Consider the following 24,109-nt stretch of genomic DNA (forward strand, 5'->3'; position numbering starts at 1 on the left):
GAGATGATTGCAAAATTTGTTCTTATTTTACCATTATTTTGTTATTCACCTCTACCCGGGGTAGGTTCCACTGAACCAATATTTTCCAATGTTTGGTCTCGATTCGGACGACTAGTAAAATGTAGGAAGTGCGCAATGGCCGTTCAATCTAACCGGGAGGATTATGAACGAAGGCGAGAAGATGCTCAAAATGTTATTCTGACTTATGCACTTATCATGTGAATAGTTTCTTTTTTATACACATATAGCAAGCGTCGGTGTGTTTGAAACCAAAATATGATGGTGGAAGTAAAAGAAAGTGTATGAGCTGATTGCATTTAGAATTTTTTCCCCAAAAATCAAATTACGCCAGTGAGAGTGAAATCATTATTTTCCAGAATCTTTCTGCAGAATGAATCTGCTTTTGAAAATTAATTTTGAGTGTACATAACATAAATAACATTCAGCTTCTGAAAACACACAACGAGAGAAAGAGCAGTTTCACTACTAAAAGGTAAGTTTTTCCATTCGTTGCGAGTTTCAATTTGTCTACAGCAATGTTTAATTTATCACCCCGGCCATCGTCATCAACAAAGCCGTCATTAGAACTGATGTATGCAGAATTAATACACGGCATGGCGTGGAAGTAAGTGTTCATAACTTACTTTTACGTCATGTCCTGTGTTTTTTTTTTGGTTTGTGATAATAATGTAATTTTAAGAACGGATGTAAATTTGAGACAAAATATTCGCTTCTTTTATGTGCATCTTAAGAGACTGAAATTTACACGAAATTTTCGAAGAGTGTACTTTGGCAATATTTGCTATCAGTCCCTGGTAAAAACAATCCCAATACCTTCGCAAATAGCCTAAAATGGGCACTGTAGCTTGTTTTGCCTCAAGGATACACAGTACCAAAAAATAATGTGATTTACGTCTTTTGGGATGCACATAAAAGAAGCGAGCCAAATGACGTAAAGTTGTGTCCAATTCCAAATACGTTAGTGTCTGATTCGGGAAATGTCGATCACAGTTCCATCGTTTTCGTGTCCTTTAACAAGTAAAATTACATTTTTTGTTCAATACATCTTCAAGGACACGTTTTTGTGTCATTCCATCACTTACATCATGTGTCATTCAGTCATAACCAGAATTACGTCCAGAGTAATTTTCATTATTTTTAAGAGTGTACATACTACTCCAGATTACCTTATTACACTTTACTCCTAAAACCGGTTGATATCCGCATGTTTCCATATTGATTATCGCATTATAGTATCATATAGAATGCCTAATGGTAGCCAATAAGTTGATTTCAATGTAAAAATACACTATCGTGTAAAATTACTAATAAAATAAGGAGTAGAGCAAAATTGAAAATTAAATGTAATTGAATTTTACATGACTTCATTTTTCAAGCCGTGTAAATTTAAATCAAGGCTTATTATTACGTGTATTTGCATGCTCCAAATATGTGCATGAAAATAAATTAAAGTTTACTGAATAGTTTAAGCTGTGTAGTTGTTACGGGACCCAAATGCAATCCTAAAAGTGGACTAGAGCGAGAATTTATATTTTTCATACAACCGTGTCCCAGGCTAATGTGCAATTGTTGTGAGGATGAAGTCGGAAAAACAGCGGCGGCGCAAACAAACGGGTAGTTCAAGCAACCTCCCTAACACACCGGAACTATGGCCAATTGAAATGTACTGGGCCATCATGAAGCAGGCCCTTCGGAAGCATCCTAAGGAAGTGAAATCAGAGAAAAATATGAAGAAAAAATGGACTGCCACGCAAAAAAAAAGTTGGTCCAAGTGTTGTACAGGACCTTATGAGTAGTGTGGAGAGAAAAGTTCTTGTATATATGGAATTGAAATTGAATAAAACCAACCTGGGAAAATATACATTAAATTTTTATTTTACTCCCTGAAAGTTTGGAGATGATTGGTTGGTCGTGCGAATTTTCGGGAAATTACTGTATAAAAAAAGTTGTACAGTGCATAAAAAGTGTGATAAAAGTGCAAGTTTGCATCGGATTATCTTAACGTATTCGATGCACTTGTTCCTTGAACTACAAGGAATAAGTGCACCGAAGACACCATCGTGATTCGACGTTATCTTGGCTAATATCACACTTTGAAAGAAAGTGCACTCTTGTGTGACGGTTCAACTTGGGGTGAAATCAGCAATATTAGTCACTGCAATCGGCATACATATTTTTAATAATTTTTGATTGCTCCTAACAACTAAAGATGAAATAACTCATAATTTTCTCAACTCATGAATTACGAAAAACTTACAATTTCTAAATAATAATTGAACATTGCATATTCTCATCATTTCACATTATAGACAACCGTTCTCTTATTGTTATGAAATCACACATTATGTTTTAAAGTACTATTGATAATATCTATATTTGAAAATAATGGGATTCGACACACTATTCTTGCTCATACAGTGCCTTAATTCTAAAACTATTTGGGAGTGTCAAAAGAAATCTGGTCGGACCGGAATTCCTAGTTTACTGAAAAAAGCTAGACAAACACATTTCCCTCTGCGTCATATTCCACATCTCTGTCATCGAAAAGTTCCGTACCGGGGTAGCACGTTGCTTCGTGGGTGAGCAGACATTGCCCAGTAAACACGTCGAATCTCCGAAAAGCTGAACACGACTGTAATCGCTCGAAACCATCTCGACAGTAGTAGAAAAGTCGACAGTTCTGGCCATGAATGCGATAAGCGACTCCTTGGGGTGGACAGAGCTCCATAGGCAATAGAACGGCCAGGAATCCTTCAGAAGGCGGCGTAACAGTTGGGATGGTGGTAGTGGGAGCAGATGTTGTTGCTGCTGTCGTTGTTGTTGTCGGAGGCTCCGTAGTCGTTGGTTCAGGCTCATTGACACATTCGTAATTTGCATCACACAGAGAGATATTTGGATTGAAGTTTTCTCCAACATCACAATCCAGCAAGGTTGATTCTCCTTGTGAGCAAAGGTAGAATTGATTACATTTTTCTGCTGGAATCAAGGCAAAATCTTCCGATGGGCAAATCGCTCTTGAACTTGTGTGAAGACTTCTACTGAATGGTATCCCCAATACAGTGTGGTATGTAATGGAGACGATGAGAAATACAAATTGTACTGAAACGAACATAAATCATAAGTCAATTTGACACGAATTAGTTTTCTTAGAATCAAACCTGCTTGGAAAAGACCCATGGTTTTCGTTTTTATAAATGAACAAACTCCCACGTTGAACGTATTAACGACCACTAAGCGTAAATGTTACGGTAACTTTAATAAAAACAAACGCTGTTGACTGATGCCTTATGTCCTTTATAATACCTACAGAAACTATGGAAGGAAACCAACGCTTGGGTTGATTTTTATTAAGCTACAGAAGAACACGACGCGTTGAAAGCCAAAAAGGTGCAAGTCCAGAAATGATTGGTTTGCGAATTTAAAGCGTCAGACATAAAATAAAATGTATCAGAAATGTGTTCTAATTGCAAGCAAATCGTTCTGTTTTAGTTATGTCATTTCAATCGACAATGTTTGATTTACAATAACAAAAAAGTTGCATGTTCCTCTGATTGATGATTTCGCAATGATAATACCTAAAGCTATTTCAAGAATGTGAGCTTCTTATTGTGACTCATAAGGGGAACCATGCCAAACAAGGAAGTATTCAATCAATGTTCGAGCTGTCTCACGGAAAATTGTGATGTTACTATAGAAGGTCAGTGCGATTTAATACTAAATACCAACGCATAATGCTCCAAGGAGCAAATGTTCAGCTTTGTCGGCCATTTATTCGTTTTAATTATAAGATAACTGTTTTAGGTATGCGTTTAGTACACGACACTGAAGACGGCGTTACAGTTGAGTTCGAAATACTCGTATCTGTCAAAGAATACAAAATCTTTTAGTGGAATTAGTTGGTAAACTACTAAATTCGAATATTTATTATCATTTTACTTATTTCTTCTCTAGTGGGTCACGAAAAATGAACTTGATGACTAGGTTGATCGTGCACGCGCAAAGATTGAGAACGTACACGCTCAAAAAGCGTTCTGGAAAACGTAAACTGTCAAAAATACAACGTGAACTACCATCATGTTTACATGAACTTTCTCGGAACTAGGCAACGCCTTCATATATACCTACATGATCTAGTTCACGGTGTATTTTTGCTTGTTGACGAGTTCACGACTGCTGTTCTCGGATACGAGAACTGATTTTTTTTCTGTGTACCGTTTTGTCTCAAATTCCGAACAGACTCATATTCCGAACACTCGGTTTTTGTATGACGATTTGGTTGAAATGTTTCACTGAAATATGTCACCAAAAAACAAGGAAATGGCAGTCAATTGCAATTCAATTTTAACGCCTCCAATATAATTTATACCGCAGGAGTAGTGATGATTCTCTAGTTTGATACCACTAGAACAAGCTCAGATTGATTTATTTGCCAAATTATTCATTTGAATACGATTTATTCGTGCTGTTCGGAATTTGAATCAAGGTGTTCGGAATATGAGACAGAATGAAAACAGTGTTCGGCATTTGAATCAAATTTTGTTCCATACTTTTAAGTAAAAACAATACTTAAACTAATAAAATCAACATTATTATTGGTACACCCAACAGCTAACAGTTAGACTTTGCGAAGAAATTAAAACTTACACAAATATCAGCTAATTTATGCCAATCAGATGCATTTGAAGTCCCTGTTAGCCTTAAGTGTTCGGAATATGAGTCAAAACGGTATGAATAAGATTTTATGAATCAAAAACAATATTTATTTTAAAAATCACCTAATTCCTCAAAAATTAGCCATTTGCTGCGACCATTTCGCTTATCAACAATAGCTATTTCACCCTTGGAAGAAAGCGCGTATGGCGGAGAAACGTCCTTTCTTCCATTTTTCCACGTTTAGTGACAGTTTTGAATCCCAGTTTTTTTTTTTTGAGGAATTTGTGAATTCAGAGATTTACCCTTCCTTTTGTTCATTATTGCTACCATGTTTAGTATATAACGTCCCCACTGGGACAGAGCCGGCTTCTCAGCTTAGTGTTCTTATGAGCACTTCCACAGTTATTAACTGAGAGTTTTCTTTGCCTAAATTACCATTTTCGCATTCATATATCGTGTGGCAGGTACGATTAAACTCTATGCCCAGGGAAGTCAAGGAAATTTCTAGTACGAAAAGATCCTGGACCGACCGGGATTCGAACCCAGACACCTTCAGCATGGCTTTGCTTTGTAGCTGCGGACTCTAACCACTCGGCTGTTGTGTTTGATCCTTCGACCTTGACGCTTGCTCCTGGGGGCCAGCGACGAGGGCAAGATCAATCATGTCGCGCATCGGTCGAGTAAAGTGAAAAAGTGCCGCATTCGATTAGTTCTTTTTGATCTTTCGACGTTGACGCTTGCTCCTGAGCAGTGCGTCAAGAAAGCCCGAGCAGTCGACAGTTGTTTTCCCTCTCGGGTCGCGCGCCTATTTTCTCCGAGTGCCTTTATATAGCCGGGCAAACGAGCGAAGCTGAAAGTGGATTGTTGCTGCTCAAGGATGACGGATCAATTGGTGAGCTCGTTTTATGCTACTATTTCAAATCTATAAAACATGTTTGACTGCACCTTTAATCGTTACAACGGTAAGACGTAATATGATTTTTCAAGAAACTATGAAAGGTTCGTCACTGTGAGTGTCGATATAAACTCTGATTCATAAATTATTTATGTCTATGTTTTTTTTCTCAAAACACCTTTTTTTTACCTTTATTTTTGTAATCAAAAAAAATTGAATGGTTCGACACTACAAGTGTAGACTTGCGAAAGGTTCACTTTATTCAACAAACTTTGAAAGGTTCGGCATTATTTTTCTCTACACAGAAAAAAATATTTAATTTTCAATGTGATGTGAACTGATGTCTACTGTAAAAATAACCCAATTTCGTGTGTTTTTACAGCATCATGTAAATTTAAATGGATATACATTCAATTTTCAACCAAAAATGGTTGAATATTACCTGATCGTGTAAATTTAAAGTGAATTCGATTGAAAAATAATGTATTGGTCGTTGAAATTTAGGTTTATTTTGATGCTCCAAATATGTGCATGAAAATAAACTTAATTTTACAACATATTTTTAGCTGTGTACATAGATATTGTTCATATCAAATGAAACCCAACGATCCTCCCCATTAACAAACATCCCTCCCAGCAACCTTTGTGGAGATGCAGAGGCAAACACGGTCTCCAAATAGCAATGGTTACACACTAACATTCCTTCCCCCAATCCCACCTGACTGCAAGGACGTGGCCGGCGTCGTTATTGACCATAGAGGCACTGAACTATGCACACTGAAGAAGATTATGGCCAATCCCAGCCGATCTTCTAGTTGATTCTTTGTGCATTTTCACTGACTTCGGTCAATCACGGAATAGCAACCATTGATATGTGTAGTCAGTCTAAGCTAAGCTAAGCTAAGCTATGGACAGCTTTTGTTCAAACATAGGCTGATTTTGTATTAGTTGTAAAAACGTTTGAGCAGCATCAAATTGTTACCTGGGTGGGATCGAATCCCATCCCCAAGAGAGTCACTTAAGACGTAAGAGTTATAGTGACGACTTCCTCCGGAAGGGGAGTACAGTTGTTGATCCCGAGATGAACTAGCCAAGGGCTAAAAACCTCGTTAATAAAGATAGATACAAACTCCGAAAAAAGATAGCCGTAGCGGTAAACGCGCAGCTATTCAGCAAGACCAAGCTGAGGGTCGTGGGTTCGAATCCCACCGGTCGAGGATCTTTTCGGGTTGGAAATTTTCTCGACTTCCCAGGGCATAGAGTATCTTCGTATCTGCCACACGATATACGCATGCAAAAATGGTCATGGCATAGTAAGCTCTCAGTTAATAACTGTGGAAGTGCTCATAAGAACACTGAGAAGCAGGCTCTGTCCCAGTGGGGACGTAACGCCAGAAAGAAGAACACTCCGAAAAAATCATGTGATTTTACGTCTTTTGGATGCACATAAAAGAAGCGAGCCGAATGACGTGAATTTATGTTACATTTCAAATACCATAGCGTCTGATTCGGGAAATGCCGATCATAGTGACATCGTTTTCGTGTCCATTAACGTGTAAAATTACATTTTTTATTCAATACATCTTCACATACACATTTTTGTGTCGTTTTATCATTTACATCATGTGTCATTCAGTCATACTATGAATTACGTCCACAGTAATTTCCATTATTTTTAAGAGTGTAGATAGATAGATATATGGGAGCCTTCCTAAGCCGAGTGGTTAGAGTCCGCGGCTACAAAGCAAAGCCATGCTGAAGGTTCGAATCCCGGTCGGTCCATGATCTTTTCGTAATGGAAATTTCCTTGACTTCCCTGGGCATAGAGTATCATCGTAGCTGCCACACAATATACGAATGCAAAAATAGCAACTTTGGCAAAGAAACCTCTCAGAAGAAGATAGATATATGGATAGATTACGTGCGAATGCGTATGGTTATGATCTAATAATTTTCTAGGAATTAATCAAGGATCATATTAAATAGACAAATTTTGTCAAGAAATACTTCCAGGAATGATCATGGAAATGAAACCAAGAACATCTACATCTGCCTGAAGTTTTATTTTTGGATATGATGTCTCTACGTGTTGAATCATGGGTAGGACAATTGTTTGACTGACCAATCCAGGCATTTTTGTGCGTTAGACATGTCCTACCAGCTCTACCCTTTTCCCGCGCCACTGAAAGGTCCTATCTACCATTGAGAAGCTCTCTTTGTTTACATTTCCTTTAATCAGTTGCGTTTTTCGTATGGAACGCCAGCCAAAGACATTGTCTTTCGATCTATAATGAAAAACTTCACAAAAGCTTCAGTATTGCTCTGTTATAATCGAAAAAGAGCGAGAGGAGAGATAATCTATTAATTTTTTATAGGCCATTTTGAAAAGTTACGCAAGAAATGTAGAAAAACAAAACAACTTCTCTGGGATAAAAATGCTCACATGGTTATGTGGTGTCGGTGTATTTAGAGCCACACAGCATAGAACAAATATTCCTAAAAAAACAAAATATTAAGCCAGTGTGATTATTAGCTCGTCAGCCAAAAGCATTTTATCTTGGTTTAAAACCAAAATTGTAATTTACATTACTTTTATATATTTTCTTAAAAAGTTCTTAGTTTTTTCCTTATTTTGTGAAATAAACAAATTGTTTCTCTTAGTAGTGCTACTATAGGTACAGAGCTTAAATGTTAGTCGAAAGTATTCATTTCGATCATTTTTCGAACAAAATCGAGCAGTGAATCAATGGTAATTGAACAAAAATCTCGACAATCATGTCGAAAAATATTTTGCTTCAGTTTTCTGTGTGTAACGTATTGTAAAGCATGCATGGATGATCCGATTGAATGAAGGTGCAATTAAGATTCAAAATCTCACGCATTTGAGAGCACTCGGTTTTGCGAGTGTGTCTGTGTTAACGGCGATAGATAGCAGCAACACATGGACAAAGGTTTCCATAACAAAAGAGGAAATGAACGTATGAAAACAACATCAATATTAACATTGTTATCATTTCGCTAAATGATTTGCTTTGCTTACGTGTGCGTGAGATATTCAAGCTAATCTAATCCTTAAAATAATTTCAATTAAAATAAAGACACTTTCGATGTACAAATGGTAAATGCAAGCCTTTTTTTTCAAGTGACTTGTGAATTGAATTCGTCTGTTGATTGAGGCTTGCAAATTTATCGCATAACTGGCACTGTTAACCGATTGTGTAGCTCGTTCTTTTAAGCAAACGTTCTAAGCTCTTTTAACGTGAAAATCCATTCTTTATTTTGTTATTGTTGTTATTTCCATCTGACATCGGGGTCTTAATGAAGAAATCTTCAAATAATTAATTAAATAAACAAGATCTGTATAATCGCTGTCTGAATGACTCTACAGAAGAGTTGTAATCAAACAGCTCGTAACCTTCTACAAAACATCTACTAATAGAATTAACCGGATCATTTGCTCCGTAATTAGTATTCCTAGATTCAACCTGAATAACTTGCCTAGACCGTAAAACACGCTCAGGGGCATAGAGTCGAATACGCTCCAACAAAGCTGCACAATCAACTTCGCTACGAATTATTGTCGCTCCATATACAGCTCTATCGATTCTGCGACGTACACGTAACGGTTCAATTCCCAGCAAGGCACAACGATCCTCATAAGGTGGTAGCATTTCATGATGTCGCCATGGTAGATTTATCAAAACACGCCTCACGAATTTTCTTTGAACAGCTTCTATTCTTGCAATCCACACGGCTTCATATGGCGACCACACAGTAGATGCAAATTCCAAGATAGATCTAACAAGAGAGCAATATAAAGCGCGCAAGCAAAGAGGATCGTCAAAATCTTTGGCCATTTTGAAGACAAATCCCAACTGTCGGTTTGCTTTATCCACGATGGCGGAATAATGCAATTTAAACGTTAATTGGCAGTCTAACAACTCGCTCTGTAACAACAAGCTACACACTTTGTTACTTATGTTAAATAACGTGAAAATCTATCCGTTTGCGCCGTAACAACAAGCTACACCCACCCGCACATTGGTCCACATTTTAGTTGAAAAAAAGGGAAACATTCATCTACTATATCAGATAGTTAATAATACGTACAATTATTTAAAAATAAAAATATATTTCTACATGTTCACACGTTAAATAACTGCACATGTCTAAAAACTTAAATTTTTGCTTCGTAGCTCAACTAATCCATTTTCACCAAAACTCGTGCAATTTTGGGTTTTGGTATATTTTTTCATATTCTCATATAGGTTCAGCATCTTCGGATGCAAATTTATATTCAACCTTATAAAAATAAATACTTATGTGTCGTTAACCTTATAAAAATAAATACTTATACTATATGTGCTTCAAATAATTAAAGAAGAGCTTCTTTATACCGTACACATCGCTCTCCGCCACTTCCCTATGAGATATTTTGCTCAAACGCGCGTTTAAGACTCGATTGAAGATTCTTCTTGCCTAAGTTTGCCTAAACGAAAGATGTTTGGAAAAGTTGAGAGCCAAAAAATGTATGAAAAACTGAAATTTTGTTAGAAATTTGCTCAATGAAAACTAAAAAATTGTGACTATGCCCAACATAGAGCCTTCATCCCTAAAGCATGTTCCTAAGGACTTGTAATGTCTAAAAATAAAAAATATTGAGAATGCGCAATTCCTGCTTGCATTTTTTTAAAACTGGACAACACCCGCAACGCAGGTAGATCACCTTTACGTGGTGCGTGATGAGGTAAGATCTACGGGGCAGCAGGGACAAAAGTTCAGGGGCTTAACAGAACCACCCAGGAGCTCTGCGAGTTGGGGTGTTGCCCAGGATGAAGTGGAGTTCACAGTGGACTCTGATGAACCTTCATAAAAAAAACACAAAAATCAGAATGCAACTCTGTTAAAGCGATCGGTGCCGCATAAAGTACCAAACCACCCATACTGGTCGCGGTACAAACGGAGAACTCAGATGCCATTACCTGACTTGCGCCGATCCGGCTCTGAAAAAAAGTACCCCATGACATAGTCCTTTGTCAACCCTAGCATGGCCTCCCTGCTTGCATAGATAACCATGCGATCACAAAGGCGACTATTCCAGTGGAGATGGATAGCGGCTCTTAGGGGACCCATAAGAGATGATCCATCAAAACAAACAACTAGCAGAATGTGAAGGAGAGGCTTGGACCCATCAGTATCTGGCTATAGTTCCCGTTAAAGGAGGTGACCAACATCAGCAGTGAGAACAGTATGGGCAAAAGTCTAGACACTGTGACAACAGCAGGCACTGGTCACTCCAGTGCAACATGTGAGGTGATGGATGGCCCAGGACTAATCGACGCCATGGATCGCAATAGTGAGTACCTCCCGAAAATACAGGTAGTTGCTGAGAAACTTGTTAGTTTGTTGAGTTTGTTAAGAGCAAAAGCAATATTAGAAAAGACTTGAGAACAAGCCTATTGAAATTGCGACAATAGGTCTTAGCTGCAAAGCAGGACTACGAGAATGCCAACGCACAACTTTGTAAAGTAAAAGGCAAAAGAGACACTAAGTCGTACCAGACTGAAGTATTTTCCTTCACAGGCAACGTGAATATATCAGATGATATCAGATCGATACGCGATGCGAAGGAGGGGGTCCACTGAGGATGAATACGTGACGAAAAGACGTATGGGTGCTAAAGTGACCTACGCGTCCGTCCTCCAGAGCGGAAAAGCTGGCACGAGCCAAGCCCTGTTATCAAGAGGACATGGCAACAGTGGAGAGGCCAACACCAAGCCTAAGGCCAAGAAGAAAGAACCATGGGATAGGAAACAGGCAGTGCTCCCACAGGAACCACGGACACAAGGCAACAGCAATAAGCAACTAGCACAAGAAGTACTTGACGACGAGGTTGATGTAAGATCCCTGACTGCAGAACCGACTCTCCAGTGTAAAAATCTGGATGAGGTCACCGATGCAGCGGAGGTCTCAAAGAGCAGTGTGACATCGACGTAGCAAGTAAGGCCATCCACCTTAGAAAGGGCCCGCAAGGCACCCAGGTGGCGGCGATCAGGCTACCGGTTGCAGAGGCCAACAAACCGAAGGAGAACTTGGGCATACTCAAGGTAGGCTGGTCAGTTTGCCGGCTGAGCATACAACAGCCTATTGAAGTTTCCTTCAAGTGTTTCGGGAAGGGCCATAAGTCGTGGAATTGCAATGGTCTCGACAGAAGTAAGATGTGCAGAAAATGCGGCACCGAAGGGCAAGTGATTGTAAGCAAATCGCTAAGTGCCTCATATGTGTCGACAGAGCAGACAACGGACAAGCAACTTAACGAGCGGACCCAAATGTCCGAGCATAAGCGGAGTATTAAAGCAGCCAAAACGGAAGTAACACAGTTAAGTTTAAGCCACCGTGATGCAGCCCAGCAGCTGCTTTCGCAGTCAGTCTCAAAAACGAAGACCCTTACCGCATACCAGCCAACAACGGGAACCGGGTGCGGATAGGTCTCAACAGCTAGCAGCTATAGGGACGACAGGACGAAACCCAGTCCAAGAAGTAGTCTCTATCTCAAATGACAGTTTTGCTATAACAAAAATCAACGGCGTGTTCTATTGCAGTTGTAAAGCGCCTCCAAGGTGGTCGATTGCATAATTTTCCCAGAGTGGTCGACAGGATGGTAGCCAAACTAGCTAATCAGCATCCAGTAGTGATATCTGGTGACATTAAGCATGGGTAGTGGAGTGGGGTAGCTGCTGCACCAACGAAAGAGGTCAACTTTTGTTGGAATCCCTGGCCGCATTAAATGTATAAGCGGCAGTATGCGGCAGATGAAGGAGAAAAAGTGGCGAGGGTGACGAACGAAGAGTTGGCAGAAGTCGTGAAATTATTCGCGTCAAACAAGGCACCGGGAACCGATGGTATTCCGAATATTGCCCTAAAGGCGGCAGTGAATGCGGATCTAAACATGTTCAGAACCACGATGCAACACTGTATAGATCAAGGAATCCTCTCAGATGTATGGAAGCGTCAGAAATTAGTGCTACTACAAAGGCGGGGAAACCACCAGCTGACCCGTCGGCGTATAGACCTATCTGTCTAGTAGATACGACGTGCAAGTTATTGGAGAGGTTGATCCTCAACGTCTAGTTGAGGCTAGTACAATATATGGAAGGTGCAGACGGCCTGTCCAACAACCAGTTTGGTTTCAGGAAAGGTAAATCTACTCTGGACGCTACTCAGTCGGTCGTTTAGACAGCTGAGGTGGCAATTGAGCATAAAAGTTGCGGCATCCGTTACTGCGCAGTTATCACTCTGGATGTGAAGAATGCGTTTAACAGCGCAAGCTGGGAATCGATAGCCCGGTGCAGTTGTGTAAGCTTCAAGAAAGATATTTTGGTGGTAGGATTTTACTGTATGACACAGAGGAGGGGCAGACAGGCGTTCGAATCATCGCGAGAGTACATCAAGGTTCAATCCTCGGCCCGATGTTATGGAATGCGATGTACGATGACGTACTGAGGCTGCCCCTTCCGACGTGTTTGAAGATTGTTGGCTTCGCCGACGATATCAACCTAGTGGTCTATGGCTAATCGATGGAGGAAGTTGAGTTGACAGCAGCGCACTCTATTTACATATTTGAGAAATGAATGAAGTCTAGGAAACTAGTACTGGCCCATCACAAGACTGAGGTGGTGGTGGTCAACAACCGCAAGTCCGAGCAACGGGCGCTTCTCTCGGTAGGTGATTGCACCATAGAGTCCAAGCAATCCCTTCGGTATCTTGGGGTAATGATCGATGACAAGCCCAGCTCCGCTGGTTACGTTGAATATGCCTGTAAAGGGCATCTACGGCTAAAGCGGCGCTTTCGAGGATGATTTCTAACAGCTCTGCTGTAATTGCCAGCAACCGCAAGCTCCTGGCGAGCGTGGCGCTATCCATACTAAGGTATAGAGGAGCAATATGGTCAAAAGCGCTTAGAACGAGCAGAAACTAAAAGCGGTTGGGAAGTACGTAGGGTAGATGTACCAATAGTGGAGGTACTTAAGACGATTGAACTTTATTTAATCGCCTGAATTCAAGAAGCGCAATTAATGTGCATGTTAATGTTGTAACGGGAACCAACGACCATTGACTTAATGAGAAAAATGATTTCATCATTTTTTTTTTCAACATTCGTTTGATCGCTCGTGTTTTAAGAGTTTGAGGGAAGTTCTGCCGATTGTCAGCAAAAATGTGTCGACTACCGTGATTGCTTACAACACTGGACATGAAACTCGGACCATTATCAAGAAGAGCCTGCAGACAGCGAGCGACACATCCAAGTGGTACAGTTGCAAAGAATGAATCTCGAGCTCATCTAATCATACAAATGAACTATATACTATCAAAGCTTAACCGTTTTTCGGTACCGTAATTTAAAAATAATGTTGAAACCCATCATAAGAAAGAACGTCTTCTTTATTCCGTTGCATACATTTAGGTTGATTTGAAAATATTGTTAAATCATGGCAGTGAATAGATAAAGAATAATGAAAATCCAGAACATCAACTATTTTATTTGTAACTAAAACAACATAACAAATATTGCTGAGAGGATGCACATATAAATAGGGATAAGTGGTAGTCATAGTGCCAATCGGCGTAACCTGGCTTGCAAGGAAGCATTCAAGGTGGACAGTAGTGGTATGGATGTGACAACTGGTGCATTGGCTAAGGTAGCTTGCCCGCTTGATCTCATCCCAGTGCAGGACAGTTCACGTTGAACAAATGATCGCAGTACTCGCGAGCCTGGTTCCAGAACTGGTTGGGGGGACAAGTTTTCACAAACAACGTTCCGTACACACAGCGGTAGAACATCGAGCAGTTCGGATGTGGGTGATAGAATACTTGCCCTGGTGGGCAGTGCGGGGCTGATGGATCGACTGGCGATGCTGTTACAGGAGGAGCGGTAGTAGCTGGGGCAGCCGTTGGTGCTGGGGTTGGTGCTGGAGTTGGTGCTGGTGTGGGAACGGTTGGAGCTGGAGTTGGTGCGGTAGGCACCGTTGGAGCAGGTGTGGGTGCTACAGGAACAGTTGGTTGGATAGTTGTAGAGGTTATTGGAGGTCCGACGGTCGGTACTGTAGGGACGGTCGGTACTGTAGGGACGGTCGGTACAGTAGGGACTGTAGGTACTGTAGGGATGGTAGGTACTGTAGGAGCGGTTGGTACACTAGGAATGCCTGTTGGAGTAGCTGTGGGTGCCGTTGGTATAGTTATTACAGGACTCGAAGTTGTTTGATCATCTTCGATTGGTGTATCCGTGGAAGGAGGAGTAATCGTAGGTGCAGTAGTTGTAGTTTGTCCCGCTACTGGAGGGGTAACCACGTCAATAATGCAAACCGAATCTTCGGGTCGATTGCAACCGTTGGTCAAAACATCAAAAATTAAAGAGTTGGCACAAACTTGTCGGAACTCTTGTTCGTTAACACATATGTAATAAGCACTACAATCAGTTGGATCGGGAACTCTACTGGTACCAACATTTCCGGCACATATATTTACAACAGATGGAACAGGAGACGTCTCAAAAGAACAGGTAACTCTTGAAGCTGACTCACATTTTCCTGTTGTTGTGTCAAAAAGTGTACCGGATGCGCAAGTCAACTCGAAAAGTTTCTCTCCCATACACATGTAATACATGGAGCATTCTCGTTCGTGTCGCTCGTATTTCAAACCTACATTCCCCGTGCACGGTGATGTGACTACATCTTTGATACAAACTGAAGACTCCTTGGGGCCACATTTGTTAGTTTTGGAATCGAAAATCATTCCAGTGCTGCATGATAGCGAGAATGAATTAGTGTTCATACACATGTAATAACGTGAACAATCATCCGGATCAGGTTGATTAAGGATTCCTGTATTTCCACTGCACCGTTGGTCTGCTTTCGATAAACTTTTGGATAATAGGGAACGGTAAGGCTCCTTAAAACGCATTTATGGGGAATCAAAGGAAAGGATTATTTTTTTTTGGAAATCGACTAAATGTGGTTGTATTGGAGTGAGGATGAGGTATTTACAATAATGAGGAATACTGTTCGTATTAATATGGTTTATTGAAGATGGTTACCAGTGTTGTTGGACACTGTACTTGGCTCTGTAGATCGCAGACTTTAGTGTCAGGATTGAATGCCGTATCAGCTGGACATGTCTGCTCCTTTGGTACACCTCCTACACAAATAAAGTATATTTGGCAGTTCGTAGGATGACGAATAAATGTTGGGTTGGCTGGATCATCATTGGCAGGACATGTTACGTGTGCGCATGGAGGAGCATTGGCAGCAAGATTGCATTCTTGTAGTGCTGTGTCGAAAACAAGTCCGTTTCGACACTCATGCTGGCTTTGAACACCGTTTACACACAGTATGAATTTAGTGCAGGAATTGGGAACTGGGAATCTATGAAGTCCTGTTACTGGACATACAACACACTCATCTGGGTTTCCTTCGTCACACATTTCTGTATCTGGTCTGAATATGGGGAAAACTGCTGGACATTGCAATTCATGGGCAACGCCATTTACACACGAATAATATCGAGTGCAATCTGCATGGGCCACAAAACCACTGTCTCTTCCTTCACAAGGATTACCGTACACGTCGGTTAACATCCATCCGAGGATGAATAACGAAAGGAAGTATTCTACAAAATAAACAATTTTGTTTTAGTATACACTCTTTATGCTGACTCCTGACTTCTACACTACTCACTCTTCATATTTAATAACACAAATAAATTAGAAAACTTGAAATGCTGGCAACCAACAAACAAAATGTGGCCTCCACCGGTAATGTGCTGTTTGAGTTGATGTTCTAAAATAACAGGCGCAACGTCGATAAGCTAAAATTTATACTAGGCTTCAGCGCTTGCAATTCTTGCTGATTAATCTTGTCTTTCAGCTGTCCGAATTGGATAAAAACATGCAGATAATAGGAAAGAACGTCAAGATACCAGCAACCAATTCATGCCTCCTCATTTAATCGTCGCTCGTTATCAGCATCGAATTTTATCGAAAGATTCAGCGGATACTTTGCTTCCGCCGCAGTGTGAACTGAGACAGATAAATGACTGGGGATATTTTATAGCACTGTGCTAGGATACAGTGCATTGTAAAGTCACCAAACTGCAAATTATTGGGTTCGAATACCAATTGATGCATTAAATTTACGAAAGTTTTTGTTGCTCTCTATCCTCGATTCTGCCTCACATTTACCATCTAGCTCGCTATGCTTCACGCCTTCTTGTACCAACCGGATTCGAAACGAAAACCATTTTTGTAGGGTTGCTGTCTGGTATTCTTGCAATATGCCCTGCCCATCGTATCCTTCCAGCTTTGCCCACCTTCTGTGTACTGGGTTCGTCGGTTGTGCGATCTCGTGGTTCATTCTTCGCCGCTTCACACCGTTTTCCTGCATCCTCCTCGAGCATTATCTACGTTTCATGTCTGTAGAGATCTTATGAGAGTTTTGTACATGGTATATTTGATGCGGATGTGAATCTTTTTGACCGCAGCTTCTTGTGGAGACCATAAAAGGTCCGACTTCCATAGATCATGCGCCTCCCATTTCACGGCTAACGTTATTATCAGACGTCAGAAAGGATCCAAGGTAGACGAACTCATCGACCATCTCGAACCTATCTCCGTCTATTGTAACTTCCTATGCAACCCTTGTCACGCTCGGATCCACCTACAATGTCCATATCATCCGCGAAGCAAACAAATTGACTGGATCTCGTGAAAATCGTGCCGGCTGCTAAGCCCAGCTCTCCCCATAACACCTTTTAGCACGGTATATTCGTATTCCCCGTAGTACAGGCGAACTGGAGCCTTCACCTGAAATCTTCACGAAATTTTGCACATTTCATTGTTGCCCTTATTAGTCTTGTGTGCTTCCCGGGAAAGCTGAAAAATGAACTGGAATAACAGTTAATAGAACTCGTTTAAGATGGTGATCACTCAGAAGTTCTCACAATCCAACCAGTCGCCTTTCTTGTTGATGTGGCATATAACCCCTTACTTCCACTCCTCTGCCGGCAGCTGTTCTGTTTCCTAGATTGTGCCTATCAGCTGTTGCAGATAAATGCATACTTAAGGTGAAGATAAATCGAAGCCAAACCTCAAATTTTCAAGAACACATATCTGGAGAACCAAACGTCCGTTTAAGCTGAAAACTTTTTCGATTGGTCACTAGCTGGTGGTGATCAATCGATTGAGTTTTCAGTTCAAATGGGTGTTTGGTTCTCCAGATTTGTGCTCTTGAAAATTTCAAGTTTGGCTTCGTTTCATCTTCACCTTAACCGCCTTCAAAGTGGGGGCTGGTTGGTTTCCTTCGTTCGCAGTACTGACGAAGGCATTTCCTCCGTTATCTCGACCTTCTTTGTCTATGCTCTAAGCACCACTCAGGTGTTCATCGAAGTGCTGCTTCCACCTTTCGATCATCTCACGTGCGTTCGTCAAGATGCTCCCATACTGTTCCCTGCACATTGCGGCTCACGGCACGAATTCCGTCTATAACGATCCACGTTTTGCCAAGTCAGTTGTTGCGCCATGACCGCCCGCACTGCGTTTTTCTCTTCCAGAGTCTGCCTACGTTCCTAGTCAAACCAATCGTTCCGTCGACTGCAGCAGTCCTCAAAAGGGGCTTCATCCAGCTCAACTTCTACCGGCAATGCAACCCTCGGGCACTGCGCTTTAGCCGCTCTAAGTCATATCGGGGCGGCCGTCGGTACCGTACGTGGTTAGTGACGGATAGTTTTGGTGCAGTTTAACCGTCACCAGATAGTGGTCAGAATCGATGTTAGCGCCACGATAGGTCCTCACATCGATAAATACTGTAGTAAATGCCGTCCATCTATCAGAACTTGGTTGATTTGTTATTCTGTCTGCTGTGGTGACTGTTTTCTAAAAACATTTCATACGTTTTCCATCTCAAAGATGTGGATCACTGGGAGAGCAGCATCCTTATTACGAATCCATTCGACTTATTTTGGAGATCAGCAGTGGCGTAAATATCTATCAGACTTCGGGAGCGGGGTGGTGGGTATGGGCACGGTCCCTTAGCATTGAAGTTGTTGGATCGTTAAGGATTTACAAAACTTCCAAATGCTTGTTTCGACAATATTTGTGAATCGACCACAGTAGCACACATTCACACAAAGGTAGGCCATAGTCTCAAAAGTGTCCCGAAAGAGAAAATAAAGACAACTAACTGTCATTATTAAAATCTAAGATTTTTGAAATATTTTGGCAAGATATTGTTTTTTACACAATCAGATGATGTGGCATATACTGTCCATATGCGATGTAAACATGAAGTCATGTAAATATAAGTCTGAAATCTTGTAAAAATGTATTATATGATACGTTATCTCACAGGATACTGCTGGATTACGAAGAAATATAATTGATTTTTACACTCGAATCGTGAGAGCAACCTCAAATGAAATACAATTATTTAATTTAAAACTAAAAAGAATTCAAGTTCACTCACATTAATTCGGTTTGAACTAGACTTTTAACCTTGGTTTTAATCCCTTTCTCTCCACGACTCTGCTCGAAAACTTCTCAACAAAAAAGTGTATTTATGGAAAGTACTTTAATGTGGCAAGTGATGAGATGTGTTTGATCTTCCGACCTTGACGCTTGCTCCTGCGGGAGCCGGCGATGAGTGCAGGATCAAACATCGAAACTTCGATCGAGTAAAGTGAAAAAGTGCCGCTTTCGATTAGTTCTTTTTGATCTTGACGCTGACGTTGACGTTGACGCTTGCTCCTGGGCAGTGCGTTAAGAAAGCCCGAGCAATCGTCAGTTGTTTTCCCTCACGGGTCGCGCGCCTATTTTCTCTGAGTGCTTTTATATAGCCGAGCAAACGAGTGAAGCTGAAAGAGGATTGTAGCTGCTCGAGGATGACGGATCAATTGGTGAGCTCGTTTCATGCTACTGTTTCTAATCTATAAAATATGTATGACTGTAGCTTTAATCGTTACAACGGTGAGACGTAAATATATTTTTTTTAAATATGAATGGTTCGTCACTGTGAGTGTCGACATAAACTCTGATTCATAAATTATTTATGTCTAATTTTTTTTTATTCAATACACCTTCTTCTTTTTACCTTTATTTTTGTAATTAAAAAAAAACTTTGAATAATTCGACACTTCAAGTGTAGACTTCCGAAAGGTTCACTTTATTCAACAAACTTTGAAAGGTTCGTCACCTCTAGTGTCGGCATAATTTTTCTCTCGATGATATTGTTCATATCAAATGAAAATAATATGTTTACATAAAAGCATGTTTATATCTCACAAATAATTATTTATCATGGTCTAATCGCTTATCAAAGTGAATCCTGTGACCCAACGATCCTTCCCATTAACAAACATCCCTCCCAGTAACCTTTGTGGAGATGCAGAGGCAAACACGGTCTCCAAAGAGCAAAGGTTACACACTAACATTCCTTCCCCCAATCCCACCTGACTGCAAGGACGTGGCCGGCGCCGTTATTGACCATGTATAAATAGAGGCACTGAATTATGCACACTGAAGAAGATTATGGCCAATCCCAGCCGAACTTCTAGTTGATTCTTTGTGCATTTTCACTGACTTCGGTCAATCACGGAATAACAACCATTGATATGTGTAGTCAGTCTAAGCTAAGCTAAGCTAAGCTAAGTACTTTAATGTGGCAAGTGCAATAGATTTTTATCAGTAAATTGATTGTTTACCAATTGTCCAATAGTAGAGACAAATCTTATTCATCCTAATTTCTAAACGGGTATAATATAAAATTTGGTAATTTTCCATAAACATCAAATTGAAGATTTGAAACGTGTTTTTCCAATAAAGCTCTTGACCTCAAACACGTACGATTACAGCAATTCGAAGTAAGCAAAACGGATGACCCCTTCTTCATGAATTCAAAAATATACTATTTTGATGAAATATTAACATTTGAACTACTACACAAAATCAAAAAAAAAAAAAAAGATTTGAAGGTAAAATAAACAACTGAGCAGTACATATTTATTAAGAAATACATCAGCTAAACCCACCAGTACTCAACCCGAAAACTGGAAGAGATGAAGAAGGACGCTTACTTTTCGCAAATTCCATCGGACTTGGTTAAAAACAATCTGAATCAAACTAGGAATCATGAAAAATATTAGACTGATTTTACATGTCTTTTTTCATAAGCTAATGAGACTTTGAAAAATACTTTGTATTAATCTTTGTAGATTTTCTCAAACTTGCATTAAAAACACCAAGTTTTCAGTCCAAATTGTGGTGTTTAAACATAGTTTTATAAATGATTCCAAATCTTCACGAACCTATACATCATCGATCTCGTTAACGATAGAAGCCAGTTTTATCTATTTTTCTCAAACACTTTTGAATTACAGACAATTTACATAAATACAGAACATTTTCCAGTAACTACGATTCATATTATCATTCAAGATCATTATTTAAACATAAAAAAAAACTAGATATAAGAATAGTTGAGAAGCTCTAGTGCATTCTTGGAGATCATTTCATTGTGATTTGCATTGCTAGATGGATTTTAAGGAATGTTTTGAGTCGCACTTGAATCACACACCAACTAAAAGTTACTACTCCTTCAGTTTGTTTATACCCAATAATGAAAAACAAACGCTGCCTAAAATTTAGCGTAACAAAGAAAATTTAGTATTGATTTACAATACACACATAAACAAGAAACACACCATTAATTAATACATATTAATTTATTTATTATTTATAGCTATTTGATTATTTTTCTACCTCTTTGATTTCGAATTTGATTTTACCCACTGTTTGGTTAGAATATGTGCAGCGTGTTCAGAAGCGACAATAACAACAAATCTCTTTTTTTATTTGTTTTGTTGTTTGTTTACCAACATGTGCTGGTGTTGATACCGTGTCTTTTGGAAGCGCTCTCGAATCGGAACACAGGACTAGAAATTGGAGGACAATTCAGACTTAATGTAAGTAATAAGTTCCAGAATCTGTTGTATAAGCAAATAACGAGTTTTCCTCTTGCAGTCATGATTATGGATCCGGACGAAGACATCAACCAAACATTCAGTGATCAAGAAGATTTCTTGATAGAGGCCCTGGACGAAGTGTTTGCCGCCGAGTTACCTGTGGTAAATGAATCTACCGAAAAAGAAAACTATGCTCCGAATACATCGAAGAACCGCAAGAAGCGGAAAATTGAAATTCATCTTGGTGAACCAAGTGATACTCAGCTCGATCTCCAAGGAGTTTTTTTACAAGCGCCGATTCGTTGGAGAGACTTCCGGAAGCTAATTCTCATCGACACTTCTTACCGGGAACTCGGTGAACGACATATTGCACGAAATGTGGAAAGTAGAACAACCGGTTTTGTGTCGTGAGATTGTATTTATTGATAATAACGGTATGATGGTTTCAACATGGGCTGCCGACAACGATCCCGAATCCGGCGAAATGTGCAAGTTCGTTATTCTGCAGGACCAAGCACAAAAGCGACGCATCACTATCGACAAAATCGATAGCAAACTTTTGGTCCTTTGGAAAGAGAAGGCGATAATGATTCATGTGCACATTTATTCAAACGCAGTGTCAAGCAAGTCTCTTTGGGACATGGTAGATAAGCAGCTCATTAGTTTCCAACAAGCAGACCGTTCCGGTGCACCAAACAATCAGAGTTTGATGAATCTTGCGAAGGAATTGCAGGAATTACATGGACACCATTTCTCTGCACATTCAAGCCCCTGGAGAATGTGGGCTAATTACGTACACTCTGCATCTCCCCATGAACGCGAGCGGCGAATGTCTGAAATACCTCCGAATTTTTGGATGAAATTCTTTCGTTCAGTGCCTATTTCCGAAGTTATTCGCATGGGAACAACTCGAACCGGATTGTCGGTAGCAACTACAATCAACGATGGATATCAAATGGAGTTGGCTGACTTGGAGGCTGAAGCGGATCAACTGATCGAACTGGGTCAACGTGTTAAGCGCCGAGTTCAGGGATTGAGATTTCGCTCAACGATAAACGCAAGCCTTGTATCTGCAATTTCAGACACACTACGCCCAGAGGAAAACGAATTGAGTCACACATTGGCGGATCGTATTGTTGATTTGCAAGATGTCGATCATCTATCTATCTATATAAATAAAAATGGAGTAGTGTTTGTATGTCACGAAATATATTGAAAATGGATGAACGGAGTGGCGTCAGTTTTTCACAGTTGCACACGACAAGGGATGCGACGTGTTCGTGTGAGAAAAAAAGTTTGGGATAGTCTCCGGAATAATCGAGAAAACCGGAGAAGACTAATGTGTCATTTTGTATGGGGGATTACATGACGTTTTACAACAGCCTACTTGATGGCAAGACGAAGTTTGCCGGGACCACTAGTATGTAATAAATACAACTACAATGTTCTGTATTTCGAATAATGATTAAATTAAATCAAATAAACGTTATATCTTTACAATCTTTATTATAAAACAAACAAAGTCAAATTCTCGACAGTTTGTGATAACCCCACTTCAGGATTGAACGTTCCTCCTGGAAAATACCCACGATGTCGAAAATTTTTTGTGCGATCATAAGAAGGAAAGGCTGAAAAGGTGTAAATCGCTACATGCGAAAGAATTTCCTGGCGATTTTCCGTATATGTACGTTTCATATTTCTCTTGGTAATCCCAAATATCAGTTCAATGGGGTTGAAGAAAGGGCAGTATGGGGAAAGGAATACGGGTAGTATTCCGATTGAACGTAAGTACATTACAATATTTTGGTTGCAATGGATACGAGCGCCATCTAGTATCCATACTGAGTTTGGACCAGGGAATCGAGATACTTTTTCATTGCGAATTGCAAATGAACGACAACAATCAAAAAATATTTTTTTTGTGAATGTACCCTCAGTTTCGAAACTATCCAACATTCCACTCTGCCCCAAAAAAACAAAGATAAGACACTCTAGGTCGTTGGATGAATTCACCTCTGAATACTAACCGTTTTCCTTTAACTCCGTGCCCCTGTTACGTAGCATATCTCGATTGTCTATCGACACTTCATCTAAGAATACGAGGTTGAATAAATCCCATTCAATAGCATTCAGTTCTGAACAAAACCGGAATATTTCGTCTTCTCTTATTTGAATGGCACGTCGCTCGAGGGCTTTCCACATAAGCCCTTCGGCATGCAGAATTCTGCATATGCTCGCGGCACTTATGGTCACTTGGAATCGTTGATAAAAAAGACCACTGGTCTCATTAAGGAACAATACTGGATATTTCTGATAGGGTAACCAATATATTTTGGACCCCTATATATTTTGGACCCCCTGGCCCATTTTCCAGCAAATTCACCAGTTAAAATCGAAAGACCAACTCAATTCGCATACCATTTGGAAAGATAAGACTATTCCGCACTTGCATCAACTGTTTGTACATAGAAAATGTGCTTATTTTATCTGAAATTAATTTAATGTAATCGGTTCATCCATGCAACCGTTACA

The 24,109-nt window shown here is 40.1% G+C and overlaps 1 protein-coding gene and 1 long non-coding RNA gene across 2 annotated transcripts; both read right to left on the reverse strand.

Moving 5' to 3' along the window:
- Positions 1-2,280: 2,280 nt before the first annotated feature.
- Positions 2,281-3,371, reverse strand: LOC110678009. Its single transcript, XR_002501379.1, has 2 exons — positions 3,180-3,371; positions 2,281-3,120 (listed from the first exon to the last, which is right to left on the reverse strand). It is a non-coding gene; the product is annotated as an uncharacterized LOC110678009 (long non-coding RNA).
- A 10,718-nt stretch (positions 3,372-14,089) lies between these two features.
- On the reverse strand, positions 14,090-16,463 carry LOC5575312 (mucin-5AC). Its single transcript, XM_021850344.1, has 3 exons — positions 16,303-16,463; positions 15,663-16,234; positions 14,090-15,517 (listed from the first exon to the last, which is right to left on the reverse strand). Exons 1-3 carry the CDS (start codon positions 16,307-16,309, stop codon positions 14,288-14,290), a joined length of 1,809 nt encoding a protein of 602 aa, XP_021706036.1. The 5' UTR covers positions 16,310-16,463; the 3' UTR covers positions 14,090-14,287.
- Between the last annotated feature and the right edge of the window lie 7,646 nt (positions 16,464-24,109).

Source organism: Aedes aegypti, chromosome 3 (assembly GCF_002204515.2).
Source record: "Aedes aegypti strain LVP_AGWG chromosome 3, AaegL5.0 Primary Assembly, whole genome shotgun sequence".
Lineage (NCBI taxonomy): Eukaryota > Metazoa > Arthropoda > Insecta > Diptera > Culicidae > Aedes > Aedes aegypti.